Source organism: Camponotus floridanus, unplaced genomic scaffold (genome assembly GCF_003227725.1).
Source record: "Camponotus floridanus strain SB8 unplaced genomic scaffold, Cflo_v7.5 scaffold23, whole genome shotgun sequence".
Classification (NCBI taxonomy): Eukaryota; Metazoa; Arthropoda; class Insecta; order Hymenoptera; family Formicidae; genus Camponotus; species Camponotus floridanus.
Window position 1 is genome coordinate 2,062,461 of NW_020229359.1, and position 16,105 is coordinate 2,078,565.

Sequence of the window (16,105 nt, forward strand, 5' to 3'; positions counted from 1 at the left end):
TGTATAAACTTTACGTTTTTACGATTCGGCGAGCAAAGCATCATCATATTTTTCAAAAACACATGTCACGATTGTAAAACGTTTATAGTTACAAAATTAATTATTCCTAGAGTATTTTCGTAGTTTGCATAAAAATTATTCTCATATCATCATCATCACGCTGAAAAGATTTAATTGAAAGTCACAATCTCATTTTTCGGTTTTAAAGCATCTAGTTTGTTCAGTTGTATCACACGGTTGATAAAAGATTATTATGCGTGACGATAACAAGAACTAAATAAGATCGTCTTTTTTCTTGACACGCGAGAATCCTTTTGCGATTTATCCTAGCTAGACGACATTTACTGAAAGCCTACTTATGCGACCTCATTCATTAGATTATTTATATATTTATGAAAACAGTACAAAAATATTTGAAAAGATATAAAACTGGATTAATTATACAAACCAGAAAAATAACATGTACAAAAATATAGTTTTCTCGGCAAATAAAAAAAATATTTCCAAGAATTCTTTTCACAGTATTTTTGACAGCAAATTTGTAAATAAGTTAAAAATATTGATAAAATTACAAAAAAGCATAATAATTGCAGATAATAATTGGAAAATTACAAAAAAGCATAATAATTTCAAAAGCATAATAATTGGAATAAAAAGTAATAGTCTGTCAAATGACACAATTAATTTGATCACATTAGTGTATTATTTTATATAAATTTTCGAGATTTATATTTAACAAACAAAATTTATAATTTTTCAAAAAATTTCTTAGAATTCCAAAAAATTAATGACATTAAAAAATGACATTAGAAAGTGAAAAATTAACTTTATTTTTCAAAAAAACCAATCAAAATTTTTAATATTTTAAATCAAAAATGCAAATATTTTTATATGATATATAAAATAAAGTTTGATTAATTAAAAAAAATATATGATTACAAGAACTTTTGTACAAAAGATTTTAATTTCTAAGATCGTATGTTGCTATTTCAATCTGATCGTATAAACTATGAGCCCTGCAAACGCAAGAATTTTTTTGCGCTTATAAAAACCAAATCATTTATTAGATTGATTGCGCATGAAGTAGAATCAAAAGTACCGGTGAATGTCCAGACCGCGTTTCAAGGCCTTCGAATCAATTTCTCGAACGTGAGAAGATCCATCATTCTTCTACTTCTATTATCGATATCGCTTCTTATCGCGCCTCCGTCATTAGTATCGACCTTGATGTATTAATAGACAAATTTTTCAGGTAAACTATAATTTTTTTTCGTTTCATTCGATTATAGATCATCAAGATGCGATCACTTTTATTTTTTTCTTGATGTTTCAAGATTGACAAAACCGACATAATCAATATAATTATGCGATCGCTAATTTTATTGTAATAAATATAAGACATCGTTTGCGAAGTTTTTCTTTTTTGTCTTTTCATCTATCTTGAAGTAATAAGTAATGACAATAAAGTAAGATTCATTTGCAAAGTTGTATGTTTAATCTCTCTGTAATTAACGCGAGAGATTAATATATTTGAAAAATTTGTTAATTATATTGAATTTTTTAAATTTTAAACTGACTTTTTAAATTAATAAAGTTAAGGAAGTTTCTCATTATTTGATATTTTAAATTTCTTATATTTGACGAAATATATGACAACACTATTATTTAAAAAAATTCATTAAAATTTATATAATTATAATTTTATGTAATATGTGTCTCATTTGAAACATAAAAATTCTCTTTTTTTTTCGCTCTCTCTCTCTCTCTCTCTCTCTCTCTCTCTCTCTCTCTCTCTCTCTCTCTCTCTCTCTCTCTCTCTTTCTTTACGAAAAAATATAATAATAATAAAAAAATGTTATGTTTTTGAATAAGAAATTCAATTTTGCATAACAAATATCTCTTAATTTTTGCCAATTCACCCATTTTCTATCGAACACGCATTCATACATTTTTAATCAGACCGTCTTTGATAGTTATACCGATTCATCGTGTGCAAAGTCGAACGATCATAATCGTTCCCGGAAGTCAAAGATCAGCTGTTACGTTTGCTGACACCTAATACTTCTTCTGTCACTTCGTTTTTCGCGCGATGCCTTCGTCACCCACCGTACTTATCCGCGTATACTTCTTTCTTTCGTCGCCACGACTAATATTTTATCGTCGGCTCTTAATCACGCGCGTAAATCGCGCGAAATCTCACTCGCGCGCTCTCGTACCGCTCGCTCGCGACTGAATCCAAAGACGACACGCACATCGTGCGCCGTTCGTCCTCGTCCACCTGTGCGACGACGATGTGTACGACCTATGGCTTCTCATAGTGGGGAGTCGCTCGTATTTGCGAGAGAACGCGCCTCTATCGCGAAATCGCGCGCCGCGTCGCCGGATTCCGAGGGGGGACTCCCCCCCCGGTTTTGTGGGACCACGATGGCCCGCATTCGTGGCGCACGTTTATCGCTAATTACGGCCGAGTAGTTTCAAGTCTCGAAATTAGGCCCCCGGTAAATTGTAATCCTCTTGCGGTTCCAATTAATTTCGACATGTTGATACTTTAATTCTCCTGAGATAATTATTTCAAATGAAAGGAACATCTGGTAGAAATTTATAATTTTTACTTCTTCGATAGGACAATTTATCGAATATTTATAGGGTATTTAATAGTATATTTAATAGAGAAATATTATAATTTTTTACAATTAAAGAAATATTATTTTTTACATTATAACATATTAATTAATTATAAAATATTAATATTAAAAAATTATAAAATATTAATATTAAAAAATTAAAATAAAATGATTTTAATTTATTTTATATAAAACATCTATGTAAAAATATGTAAAAAAAATCGAAAGCATTTTTTTAACTTTTTAATATTAATACGATCATAAAAATTTATAGTATTCCAGATTAAAAACGTGTTGTTAATTAATTTGTTTTAGAACAACCGAATGATGAAAAGCTCTTACACATTTTTTTTAACTTTAGCTCATAAAAATTAATCACGAGACATAGTAAGATGTAATATAGGCCGTGTAATCACATAAATATTTACAAATAAGTTATAATTTTCCAGTAAAACTGTCTAAACAATTAGTTTTAAATATATAATAGAATTATCTATTATATTTCTGAAAACGTAAATTGCTATATATCATGCGCATTAATTTAAAAAATATAGAGCTTTAAGTTTCACGATGAATGATATCATTATTCTTATTTTTTTGATTGTGATGCAATTTTAACAATGAATGTCTGCAATTATTAGCACGATGTATACCACAAGAGCTTAAGTTTGCGAAGCCACATAACTTATGTAGTAAAAGAATTGGAGCGATACCAGTCATGTGGCGATATCAATAGTCGTTCACGTTCGCCACGTTATGGTCTAACAAACGTTATCGCGCTGATAGACCCGGTTCTATATCCATTGCTCAGTCATGCGACAATGACTTTTTACCTCTCCTTCAAATGAAATCCGAGGAAAAGAGCCGTTCATGCCCGTATGAGAGAAAGCAAAAGTAATCGCTCGAATTGCGTGAGATTCAATTCCATATCATTTCCTGGGGTAGATTGAAATTATTACGACTTTGATTACGATATAGGGATACGATTTTAGCTCCGCAAATCTCGCGATGTTAGTAAGTAACTGACACCAAATTAATCGATCATAACTGTGTAAATGTCACCTCGATTCGCGGAAGAATCACGGAACTCGTTTCCCTTATCTACGAATGTAGCCTGGGTGCTTTTACCGACGACCTGAATTTTCTTATGCATTTGTTTGTTAGATCTAGCCTATATATAGCCGATATATTCGTATGTTCAGTTAGAAATTCTTGATAATCATGTTTTGTATTAAAAAATATAAGCTCTGTTAATTTTTTTAAGATTATTTATTTCAGGAAAGAGGAAAAATAATTTATCAACAATTTCTTTTTCTAAATACTAGATGTATGTCTATTTTAATGCAAAGAGGACGATATGCAATTGAAAAGAAAAAATATACAAATATAATCTATTGAACGCAGATTTCAAAAGTAAATTACATACATTGTATGTGATAGATTTTCAAACATAAACAAGGACTTTATACTTGTGTATATCATATTCATTTTTTGTTGCTATTATGAAATTCCTGTTGAGATGTTGCGCGATCGATATAATAACAATCAATATGGTAATCAACTTCGACTTGACTGACAAAATATTACATTATATCTAACGCTTTTATACCGATATTCGAAGCAATAGTTATATACAAAAGAATACGCGATATATCTATTGCGTTGAGAAGTGTCATACATAAACATTCGCATGGAAGATGAGTTTCTTTATTTGAGAAACTGTCAGGTGAGACTTCAACACTGATGATTTCATACAAATAATTTATTCACGAATTTTAAGATTTATTCGGATAAAATGCAATTGCAAAAATCGACTACAAAATTGCGATGTGATATCATTTTGAAAAATGAAGAAATTGTGGAAACGTGGAATGAAAATATACAAGAATATATTCAACAAATTTTATTTTGTGCAGATCTCAAATTTGTGGAACAATAAATAAAATCAATTTTGACTATAAATATGACAAGAAAAAGAAATATTATTTTTCTTTTAATTTTCAAAATCAATTTTCTCAGTAATATGTACGTGAGAAATTTAAAAAATAATTTTTTTTATAAATTTATAATTTTTATTTATGTATTTTTTATTTATTTTTTCACGTATAATTTTTAAATTCATTAAACCATCATTTGCCAAATAATTTATGTTTGCGTATGTATAATATTTAAGATCTGTATGTTCTTTGAATTTAGAAATGCCAATATTGTGAGAACACATAAGGATTCAATTATTTTATTATTGTAACAATATAGTATATATTTGAAAAGAAATTAAATTGCTTTATAAGCAATTTGAACTCTTTGAGCGTCAGTCGCAGAGAAAAGAAATACGAAGAAAATCTTTAAACGAAGTGTTTCAATTGATTTACATAAATGATGCACTTTATCCTTCTATGTTTTTATAATATAACGCATTATAAATGCGTTATATTACAAAAAATGTATAACACATTCTCGCGACTTGTATCTGAGCTTCACCTCAATTACTCTGACCTCAAAATGGTAGATTGGCTACTTATGTTGTATACGTTAAATTTCTCTTACTCTGATATCCAAAGATTACCAAGTAATAAACGATTTCATGCAATTAATTGCATATTGAGCATTGTTCATGGCTAAAAGAACCAGAAAGTTTCTAATATATTTTTTGATAGAAATTATTTTTTCCCATAATTATTCCAATTGTTCTTTCACGTAACAGTTTGTAAATAGTATTGCATTTCATCTAAAAAGTGCAAAACTATATTGTAGGCAATAAGATTAAGTTATAAATTTATAAACCTTTTTTATATATATAAAAAATAGAAATTTTTTCTATATAATAATATAATATTACTATTAGATTTATTGTAATAAATTTTTATCAGAATAATTTATTATAATAAATTTAATAGTAATATACATTATTATTTAGAAAAATAGAATCTAATATTACATTATATATATATATATATATATATATATATATATTTTTTTTTTTCTTTTTCTTTTTCGTATATATATCCAATTGATGCAATATAGATTTTTTGTTTTATTTTCGATTACTGAACATGTCAGCTAAATCAAGTGTCTTGGATGAATGATAAAAGAGGACATTCTCCAAAAGAAATATATATTTTGAGCAGATAAGTTTATATATCTGCAATTTTATCATACTTTCGCAAAATATATTAAAAATTATTTAGAGACGATGTAAATAAATTGATAAGTTTACGGTTTCATGAATTTAAATCATATCATGATTAGACATAAATCGAAAGAATAATAAATAGTTATTGCCATATATAGGTAATATGCGATACAAAGAAGTTGAAAAGTTACAAATTATTATCGAATATAATATATACCAATATACTATATAATATATTATTGAATAATATATTATTGAATAAATTAATAAAAATAATAATAAAATCAGATTAAATTGAAATTGAAATTTGTTCCTATCATAAGAAAATTTTAAAGTAACATAATTAATAGATATATTTTGACATACTATAATTATAAACATCATTAAGAATATCATTAAGAATAGGAATTTTTATTGTGTAATGAAATATTTCATTGATTTATATATTGTTGAAAACATTCGAAAGAGTAATAATTTCATAATTCATAAAGAACAAACTTTTTAATCGACTATCTTTCATATTTGTTAACTTATAAATATTAACAATTTTTTAGTGTATTGTAATTATAGTAATAAATATATTTGCGTTTTTATTAAATTTTCATTTTCATAGCAAAGATTGGACATTAATAAGCGATATATGAATTGTTTTTAAAAACATGAATATGAATTACATAATTTAAATTCACACAAATATATAAGAAAATTTACAATACTCATAAATTATTGTATTCCTTAAAATTATTTTATACTTCGACGTTCTTTGCTAGTAATAACCTCGTTATCAAATTCGAAAAAAATAGTAAGACATTAGATTATTTGTTATAGTCCGAAATACTATAGTATTTTGTTGTTTTAGTATTATGATATTTATTTTTATCTAAGTATTAAAATGGCACGACGCGAAAAAAAATTCGCGAAGCGCGTAAAACGTTATTTCAACGAATCACGCGCGAAAATTCTAGAATTGCGAAAATGCAAATGAAGAGTTTCAACTTTGAACCATCTTTGCTTATATTTAAGATTAAGTTATCCACGTTGAGAAAGAAACGAATAAAAATACTTTGGTTTTATATAATAAAAAATTACAAATTCTATAAAAGAAAAACTGCTAAAAGTATTATAAAGTAAAGTATGAATTATAAAGTAAAGTATTATAATGAATATGACAATAAGTATAGATTTACATAAGTACAAATTTACATTTACATTATATTATATAATTACATATAATTGTCATCACACCAAACATCCTATTTATTTTATGACATTTATTTATTTAAAATGAAAGGTTTATATTTATAATTTTACTTCAAATTTTCATCGTTATTATTCAACATTTTGCATGAAAATTTCCAGAGAATATTTTTTAGACATGATTAATTTTTGTATAATTAATTTTATTATATTGAGGTGATAGAAATTTGTATTTTGGATTTTTAAACATGCAGATAATCGAATTTAAAATTGAGATATTAGTTGATCATTATTTATAGGAGTATCAGAACATGATACCACGATAAATTTTGAAGCATATTCCAATTATTTTAATATATTGAAAGTATATGTATTGAAAGTATATTATTAAGATTTCATTACATTTTTAATCTATGATTAATCATATAAAATATTGCAACTGTTTTGATCTGTTTTTAATACCGTATCATAGCAAAGTTATATGCATTTCATTAATATGGTATGATATGATATGATATTCATTAACATGTATTTTTATATTTATGTATATTTATATGATGTATATTCATTTTTAAAATTAATAAAAATCAGTTTCAAGCGAATGCGCTTAAATGATTGCAAATGAATATTATCAAGAAGCCTTATTTAAGTAATTTGATAAAATATTTTATTAAAAAATTTATAAATATTATAAGAAATTAATAATTAACACTAGTTTGTTTACGTTAATTTGCTGTCATTGCTTAATGATTATTCATGCTTATTTATTTGATCTGGACCGATTACAAAAATTCATGACATATTCTGATTATATAATTCTGATTTTGATAAAGATTGAGATAGAACTTTTTAATTTTGATAAATAAAATTTTTGAAAATATATATACATTTAATCAAGAAATATGCTTTTCTAATGAATCCTGGAAAAATCACAAAAAATGTATTTTTTTAAATTAATATATAAAATTAATATTAGAATTTGATGTGAAAAAGATATACCGTTATTTGGAGATCTCTTCAATTCCTTTTTTTATCAAGTATGGTAAATGTTAAAAATATCTCCTCAAGATTTTTATTATGTTGTATGACTGAAATTAAAATGTTTTACAAGTTTTATTTTTATTGCATTTTTACCGAATTATTCCATCTTTTTGGCTTTCCAATTGATTCAAAATTTATATTAGTAACAAAGATGTTTTCTTCCTGACTCATTTAATTAAAATAAACAGAATATGCCGTGGCAATTTAAATAGTGACATAAACTCTGCTTAACTTCTGCTTTTTTATAAACGTAAATTAATAATCTTTCACAAATATTTCTGCACGAAATGTTCACGCAAAATGGTCAAGTTTTTTAAGACAAGTTCTCTTCCAAAACCTCTTTTAACATATACAATAATAATTTATGTTTTTCACATGTAATGTTAATTTTTTATAAAAATTATAGGATATTTTTTATTGTTTAATTTTATCGAAATTTTTCTTATTTTATATATAAAAGATTTTATAATTTACATATGTTTAATATATATTAGCGATTATTAAATGTCAATAAGATTGTTTAATATTGATATTCTTCGGATGAATCAGATACGATGACTTAATGATTATCATACGTCAAGATCGACGCAATTATTTATTATTTCCTTTATAATTCCCTTCAATTAGCGAATCAGATAATCAGAAATCTATCCTTCAAGTCAGAAATTGCAGTGATTCATTCAAAAAGAAGCGTTGTATTGCAAGATTCTCCGATTCAGATTTCGTATTATAATTCCCATGACGATTAATTTTTAAGTCACAAATCGTTTTTGCATAAAAAAATCAGCAAAACAACTCTCTCGTTTCACAATTAACTAAATATTTGAATCTCAAAAATCGTAAACATTATTTGCTGTTTTATTTTTAATTATTTTTAATTATTTAAATATATTTTGCATTAATTCTTTGAGATCTTAAGTAATTTTTGAATTATTAGAAATTCTTGGAAATGAATAATTATTAATATTAATTCAATATTTATACTATTGCAAAATATATGTACTATTGAAATGTAATATAAAACAGGGGATTACTATAGAAATTAGTATTTCTAGAATTTTTAGACTATTGACAAGAATATTTACGACTACCTTCGAAGTATCTTTAGAACTAACTCGTCAAAGTTGATGTTTCAACTTTCGCCATGGGGAATCTACCGTTAAATGGCGATCGCCTTTCAGATCTACTTTTTGAGTCATTCGACTGTTTCTTTCTTTAATATGTTCGTACTATCATGTCATTATAAATAACAAAGCTGATCGCGTGAAGGATCGAGTATTTTTTTATAATTTATGTGCAATTAGATAAGCTCTTTATAAAGAACAGTTGTTTTTTTCATTAATTAAAATTTTCCATGACATTTAAAGATTTGAAAAAAATTTTCATGTATTGTCTGTAATTTACTGACAATTTGGAAAGTATTAAAGAATCAAGTTTAAATAAATATCAAATAGATTCATGTGTATGTGTGAAAGCTACAAAATTGAGATTTTTATATTTTTAAGAAAATATAATTAAATGTTTATGTATATAAATATATATACCTCTTTTTTCTTACGATAAAATCATATTAGGAAGATATTTAGTAATGCATATTTGATTTCGATATATTTATTTAAATTTATATATTAAAACTGCAATTATTTATATAAATTAATTGATTAAAACTGCAATTCTATTTCTTTAAAACTTCATAATTAAAATAAGAAATCTTGTCCGTGTGGTCTTTTGCTAATTAATTATATTGTATCAAACATACAATGCTTGAAAGATTGCCGTTATTAAAAATGCTTACGAAATGATTACGAATGATTGCCTGCGAAATTTTACAGATCAGATGTTGGAACATCGTTGCGATACAGCATGCAATCTATCGACTTTCCACTGAACTACGTACACACGTTATATAGATTCTGTACAAATGCTTTATTAATTATAAAAAATAAAATTTAAAAATAAAATTTATATAATCCGTATTTTTCTCTCTTGGTTTTAAATAAATATATGTGTATTACACATCTCGTCAGTAAAATATTAAAAAACTACAGTAATATATTATCTTGAGAAGCAAACTTTTTGTTGTAATACTACATTATCATACAATCTATTCGATGATAATCTCCATATGATTTAATTTCCATAATGTTCAATATAATAAAAAATGTATACCATATAAATATATATGATAAATCAATGAAATTGAAGAATTATTCCAGCAAAAACTTTATTCTTTTTTTAACAGATATAAAGAAATGTCGTTCTTTTTAAGCAATAAACAGTGAATATTTCATGCTTTCCATTCGCTATATTTGATACCAATTTCGAGGGCTTGTTGATAACGAATTTGCAATCCACTTTCGCTGCCGACAGAAACGGTCGGTTTTCGTGTTTTAACGGGATCGCTTCGCGTCAGTCGTGGGAAAGCAAAATTGCATGGAATGAGCCAAGTGAGAGGAGGATGAGCTACGATAATTACGAACGCTAGCAGTATCTTTTACGTAATCTCGTCGTCAAGATGTCGCGAGCGCAGGTATAATGATTAAAGTGCCTGGGGAACGGCAGCCAGGGTTGAAGCGAAACGGAGCGCATTGTCTTCGTCGGGATTATCGCGGTGGCGGTTAATCACCGTGATCGAGGTGACAATACACCGGGTGTCGACCTTAAGACTCATCCGCGAATTGTACTTTGTGTCGATCGAGCTATTCCGCTCATATCGCGTTAAAATTTGACGATTGTTATTTCTTTGAATAAGTTTGGGAATCGAATTGATTTTCTTTTGAATGAGAATATATATTAATAGTCTTTAAATAGTCGTTCACAGGCTCTAACTAATCACTTTCTAATTATTTAATTAAAAGTAGTCATTTTATATTTATATTTATTTTATTTTATTTTATATTTATATGTGATTAAACTGAAAATTTCGAACTTATAAGCAGTGCATTTATATAATTTATAGTAATATTGTAAATTACACATCGAGTATGAAATCTTAGTTGTATTTTAAAAGAAACACTCTGTATGGACGCGTTGTTTATAGATGTAGAGGTTGAAATTATATGACATCCATTGAATTTTTTTTTCTAATAGTGTGAGAATATTGCGACATGATTAGTGAGCTCGGAATATAAATATGTGTACAAATACATAGATCACGGTATGTATTTCTGAAGATTTTATTCTGAAGATCTCATATCAAAAACTTGATATAAGATTAATATATTTTTTTCGTAATAATGCGAAAATAAATTTAGCATTGAAGGTAATGACTATACTATATGCCTTACAAGTTGTAACATATTTTGGAAGAATGTCTAATATATTATAAATTAATTAATTAATTTTTAATTCATTAATTTGAATTTTAATGTAAAAGAAGAAACTGCTTCTTTTTAATGCAATTAATAAAAAAGTGACGATTAAATAAAATTAAAAATGAATAGTATACGTACTCATAAGAGATGTTTCCAAACACGTAGCCAATCGAGTCAAAGCGACAATCAACGGCGGACGATGTTCCTCCAAAAATTTGTCATCTATTAATTGAAATTAATTAAAGTTTCAATTATAGTATTATTGTCGCTTGTATTTTTAGATGCGATATACACTTACATTCGGAATTTTTGTACAGTCGATCGATCGACGTATCATCCACATTATCAATGAAATCTTCAATTATCTTCTCAACAAAGTTTCGAATTATGTACACCGTGCGTTTCTCTTCCTGATCCTCCTGAATCTGCTCCATATTCGCCGCGACTGCATGTCCTGGAGAATAATTTTGAACATTCTTAAAAATACAATTTAGTTCAAACATTGGACGTAGAAATTTGATTTAAAAAATGATTTTAAAAATTCACAAATTTTTATTATTAAAAAAATTCACAATTTTTTATTATTATCGAATTAAAAAAAAAATAAGTAAAAATATATAAAATTAAAAGACACAGACTTATCAAACTGTACGCGGTCCAAACTTATTAATATTAATTCCTCAATACATTTTACGTTATAAAATCGCGAAAATCATATTTGTATCGAGTCACGTTCTTCCGATGTTTGATTTATATATCACATTTGCCACTATCTCGCACATTCCACAATATCGCGAGACTATTCGAAACGCACATCGCGTTCTGCCGTTGTCACAGTCCGCCAGCACGTTCGTCGCGAAACGAAGAAAAGTTGCTTTCTAAATCGTGGACCACGCATGTACCTCCGTTACGTCGCTCGTGCTCTTTCCCGATCGAGCACGTTGATACGATTCATGTGGTGGATCACGCGTTGCGCACCGAACAATGAGCATCGTCGTGAGAGACTTTTCGAGCCATTCTTACTGTTCATGTCAGTCTCCTTCCGTTACGCGACTTTTCCGTCTTGGAACAAGGACAGACGTTCGCCAATCACGGATAAAACAATGCGATGACACAGCGATGACACAAAATCGCGAAAAAAATGCACAATTAAATATACATACGTTGAAAGTACGCTAATTATAACGTTATCATCTCGAAATATTTAAGGATCTGAGGTACAATGATATTTAAATTAGAAGAATAAAAAAGCGAAGATGCATCGATTTTTTTTTTATATTGGATCTTACTTTGTAACAATTTATCGTAAATCATAGAAATATTGGATTGAAAATTAAAGTTTTACACGATTTTTACACATTACCTGCAACGTAGACTCGTGACTTAGCAGTACCAAAGAAGCTATGCAATTCCTCCTCATTCGTGGCACCGAAATTTTCGAACCATTTCTCATTCCTCCTTATCCTCGTTCTGCGAAATTAAAAATCATGCTTCCTTTAGAAATTTATTAAAAATAAATATTAAACTTCTCGAAAAAAATTTTGCTACACTTTAATGTTATACATATATGTTATACATATATGTTGATTTAATACCAAGTCTATTAAAAATAAAGACAATGAGATATATTTAGAAAAAATTATAGGCTTCGTTTGTCAAAAAAAATTTTTTTTTTTTTCAAGAAAATAAATAATTTAAAATAATATTAATATTAATATATGTTAATATATAATATTAATATATTGATATATAATATTAATATATTGATATATAATATTAATATATTAATATATATTGATAAATATTGATATATATATAAAAAAAGATGAATAATGAATAACATATTTATGATAAATACGATACGTATTAAAGAGACCTTCGATGATGACAGAATATACAATGCCAAGCATTATCCGATGTGTCCCAACGGGAACAGGACTTTATACAGGACCTGGCGCCGCAATCATTGCAGCGCACACCACGATTGATTAAAAACGGTGCCAAGCAACAGGCGCAGCGATTGTCGTCCACGGGCACTCGCTTCGTTTCCCTCGGCTTCGAATCTTTCCTGAAAAGAATTTTTTTAATCTAAAAAACAAATCAAGGAGATTTCACCAACAGTTAACTCATCTTGATCACGTAAATCAATCATTCTTGCATATATTGTTTATCTTGAATTTTAAATTGATTTAAAAATTCGAATAAAATTAAAAGTTTTCAGATCTTGTTTGATTTATAGTGATTTATGTACAATCCGTGAAATCTGCCAAATCTACGCAAACAAAAATTATGACGCTGAATTTTTTATCACGTAGGCATCATTTTGCATGATCAGTAAACATTATAAATTTGTAAAAAATTTGAATTTTTATTTTGTACTTTTTCTCATATATTTTAATTATGATTCAGACTTATCTTAATATTTATGCAAATTTATTTTATTAAGTAATAATTATATCATATTTCATATATACATGTAGTATTATAATTCTAATTTTTATTATCATATATATATATATATATATATATATATATATATATTTTTTTTTTTATTTATTTAAATTAGAAAAGATAGTTCTGTGTGTCTGTGTGAAAATAAAAAAACCACATAAGCTACAAATAAGTAATGTATTTATTTAATTAATATTAATTATGAAATTTACAGAAATATTCTGAAAAAACATTCTTTACGAACAATTTGATGACGCACTGTGGAATAATAAGATAATCCGAAATAAAGGTCAATCCTTAAAAAAAGATCAGCTTGATGCATAAATCATTGATTGAATTTACTTATAATATACTTATTATATACAAACATCTCTTTTACACGGACACTTGTGATGTAGGATAATATAATTGTAATTCATGTCACCCGTTGAACAAAGTAATAAAATAATAATCGAAGGATAAGCGTGTATCACACGCAATAAAGCTACCGCAATTTATCATATTGTAAAGCCACAACGATCGACTCGAACTACGTATTCTAGGGCACAGTCGTTACATATTTACAACGTCGTAACGGTACAAAATAACCGCGCTTATTGCATATACATGCACAAACTAGAATGCGCATTTATTATACAGGGTGCTTTGCAAAATCGTGGCAATCGGATAAGATTTAATTGTTCTATAGCAAAAAATAAAAAATTTTTAAATTCTTCAGGTGACTTAAAAGCTTTTGTATTGTATTTTTCAGACTTATTTTATCCTAATATCACTAAGAATTATTTAAGATTAAATAATTTTGAACGTACTTATAATATATAATAAAATAATGACACAAATCTTAGTAATCCATGTAGGAAATTGATTCTTTTCTATATTTTATCGAACATAAATTTTTTTAATTTCTAAATTTTTTCCATGGCACATTATTCTTTTCACACTTTTCAGCATTAAATAATTTACAATTATGTACGTTTTCTAAACTAAAATTAAATATTTTCTTAAATAATATTCTGATATTAATAATGTAGATTAATCGTGAGTCGTACGACATATAATTTTCTATTTACGCTTCAAAATTCAAAATTTTACTAATGAAAATTTTTCATTATTTGAAAGTTTGTTATTCAAAAAATATCAAATATTTTTTTGTTAAAAAAATTCAAATTAATTGACAACTTTAGGACACCCTGTATACATATACATTGCTACATGAGATCTCATATTATCGAGACCTATAATTGGCACGAGCTAATAGTACGAAATAGAATGTGATAGAAAGTATGTATTAATAGACACAGGTATTGTTTTGTGCCATAATAATGGACTTTGTCTACTTATTTTTTTTCGGTCATTGCGCACGCTCTCAATTAACGATTTATATTTATTTGGAAAGTGGCAAAAGTCAAACATATAAATATGTCATGAGTCACTCTTGTAATGCTCGACATTGATTGTAAGGTATCGCGGGTTTATATATCGCGATGACTCGATTATTTGAGACATGATTAATATGATTTTGCTCATTTTTTAAACAACTGTATTCATCGATAAGGACAGATTATGTGACATTATAAGAAAACTTTTACTAGCGATATGATTGCAAGATTTCTTTTTAAAAATCTGTTAAATTCGCTTATGCCATTTACGGCGAAATTGATATTGAAATTATCATTATTTGTAAATCTGTCACGATTTTCTAATCGTCGCGATCGAAAAACGCTGCGGCCGCACTTAGCGGCGAGTGACTGTCCTCGTCTCGTTCCATATCGGAAGTGACGACCTTCACGACCACCACCTCAATAGTAATTAGCAGAAACAGGACCATAAAGGTCGCCATGTTGTATCTCTCTTGACCAGGCACGACTCTGTCACTCTCGATTAGAAGCGTCGAGATCAAACTGAAGACGTAAATCAGCATGTTGCTGATTGCGGAACGCGTTTTCTTGCGAAAGCAACACTCGTCTTCCCGTTAACACTTGGTCCTTTCTTCCTTAACAATTATTATTTATTTTCTATATAATGATATATGTTATAATATAAATTACAAATAAAATATGGATCGTAAGATTAATCACGAGTAGTTTCAACCAATGTTGGCGTAAGAATTTTACTCCGATTTAGATATTTCTCTTCCTTTTCTAATCATAGCACTATTAATTTAAAATGATAATTTTACAATCAATTACAATTGTCAAACGTGATCCAACTTTTCTCCAACTTTTTACAATGTAAATTTTTTTTCTAAATTATAATTAATTAGAAGTATTAATTCGAAACAAAGAGTTTATAACGATTAGTTCCGATCGTCATTGATTCAACCAGCTTCGGCGATTCCATTACTG

At 27.2% G+C, this 16,105-nt stretch overlaps 1 protein-coding gene across 7 annotated transcripts in view; it reads right to left on the bottom strand.

Annotated features, from left to right (window-relative positions):
* The window catches only part of LOC105257421, a 41,834-nt gene that overhangs the window by 16,710 nt on the left and 9,019 nt on the right, over window positions 1–16,105 (bottom strand). For all 7 annotated transcript variants that reach the window (XM_011268025.3, XM_011268024.3, XM_025408750.1 and 4 more), the window contains exons 2-5: window positions 13,186–13,377; window positions 12,673–12,779; window positions 11,608–11,763; window positions 11,448–11,531 (exon numbers count right to left, since the gene is read on the bottom strand). In XM_011268025.3, coding sequence (XP_011266327.1) covers window positions 11,448–11,531; window positions 11,608–11,763; window positions 12,673–12,779; window positions 13,186–13,377 — 539 coding nt within the window. The remainder of the gene's footprint in view (window positions 1–11,447; window positions 11,532–11,607; window positions 11,764–12,672; window positions 12,780–13,185; window positions 13,378–16,105) is intronic.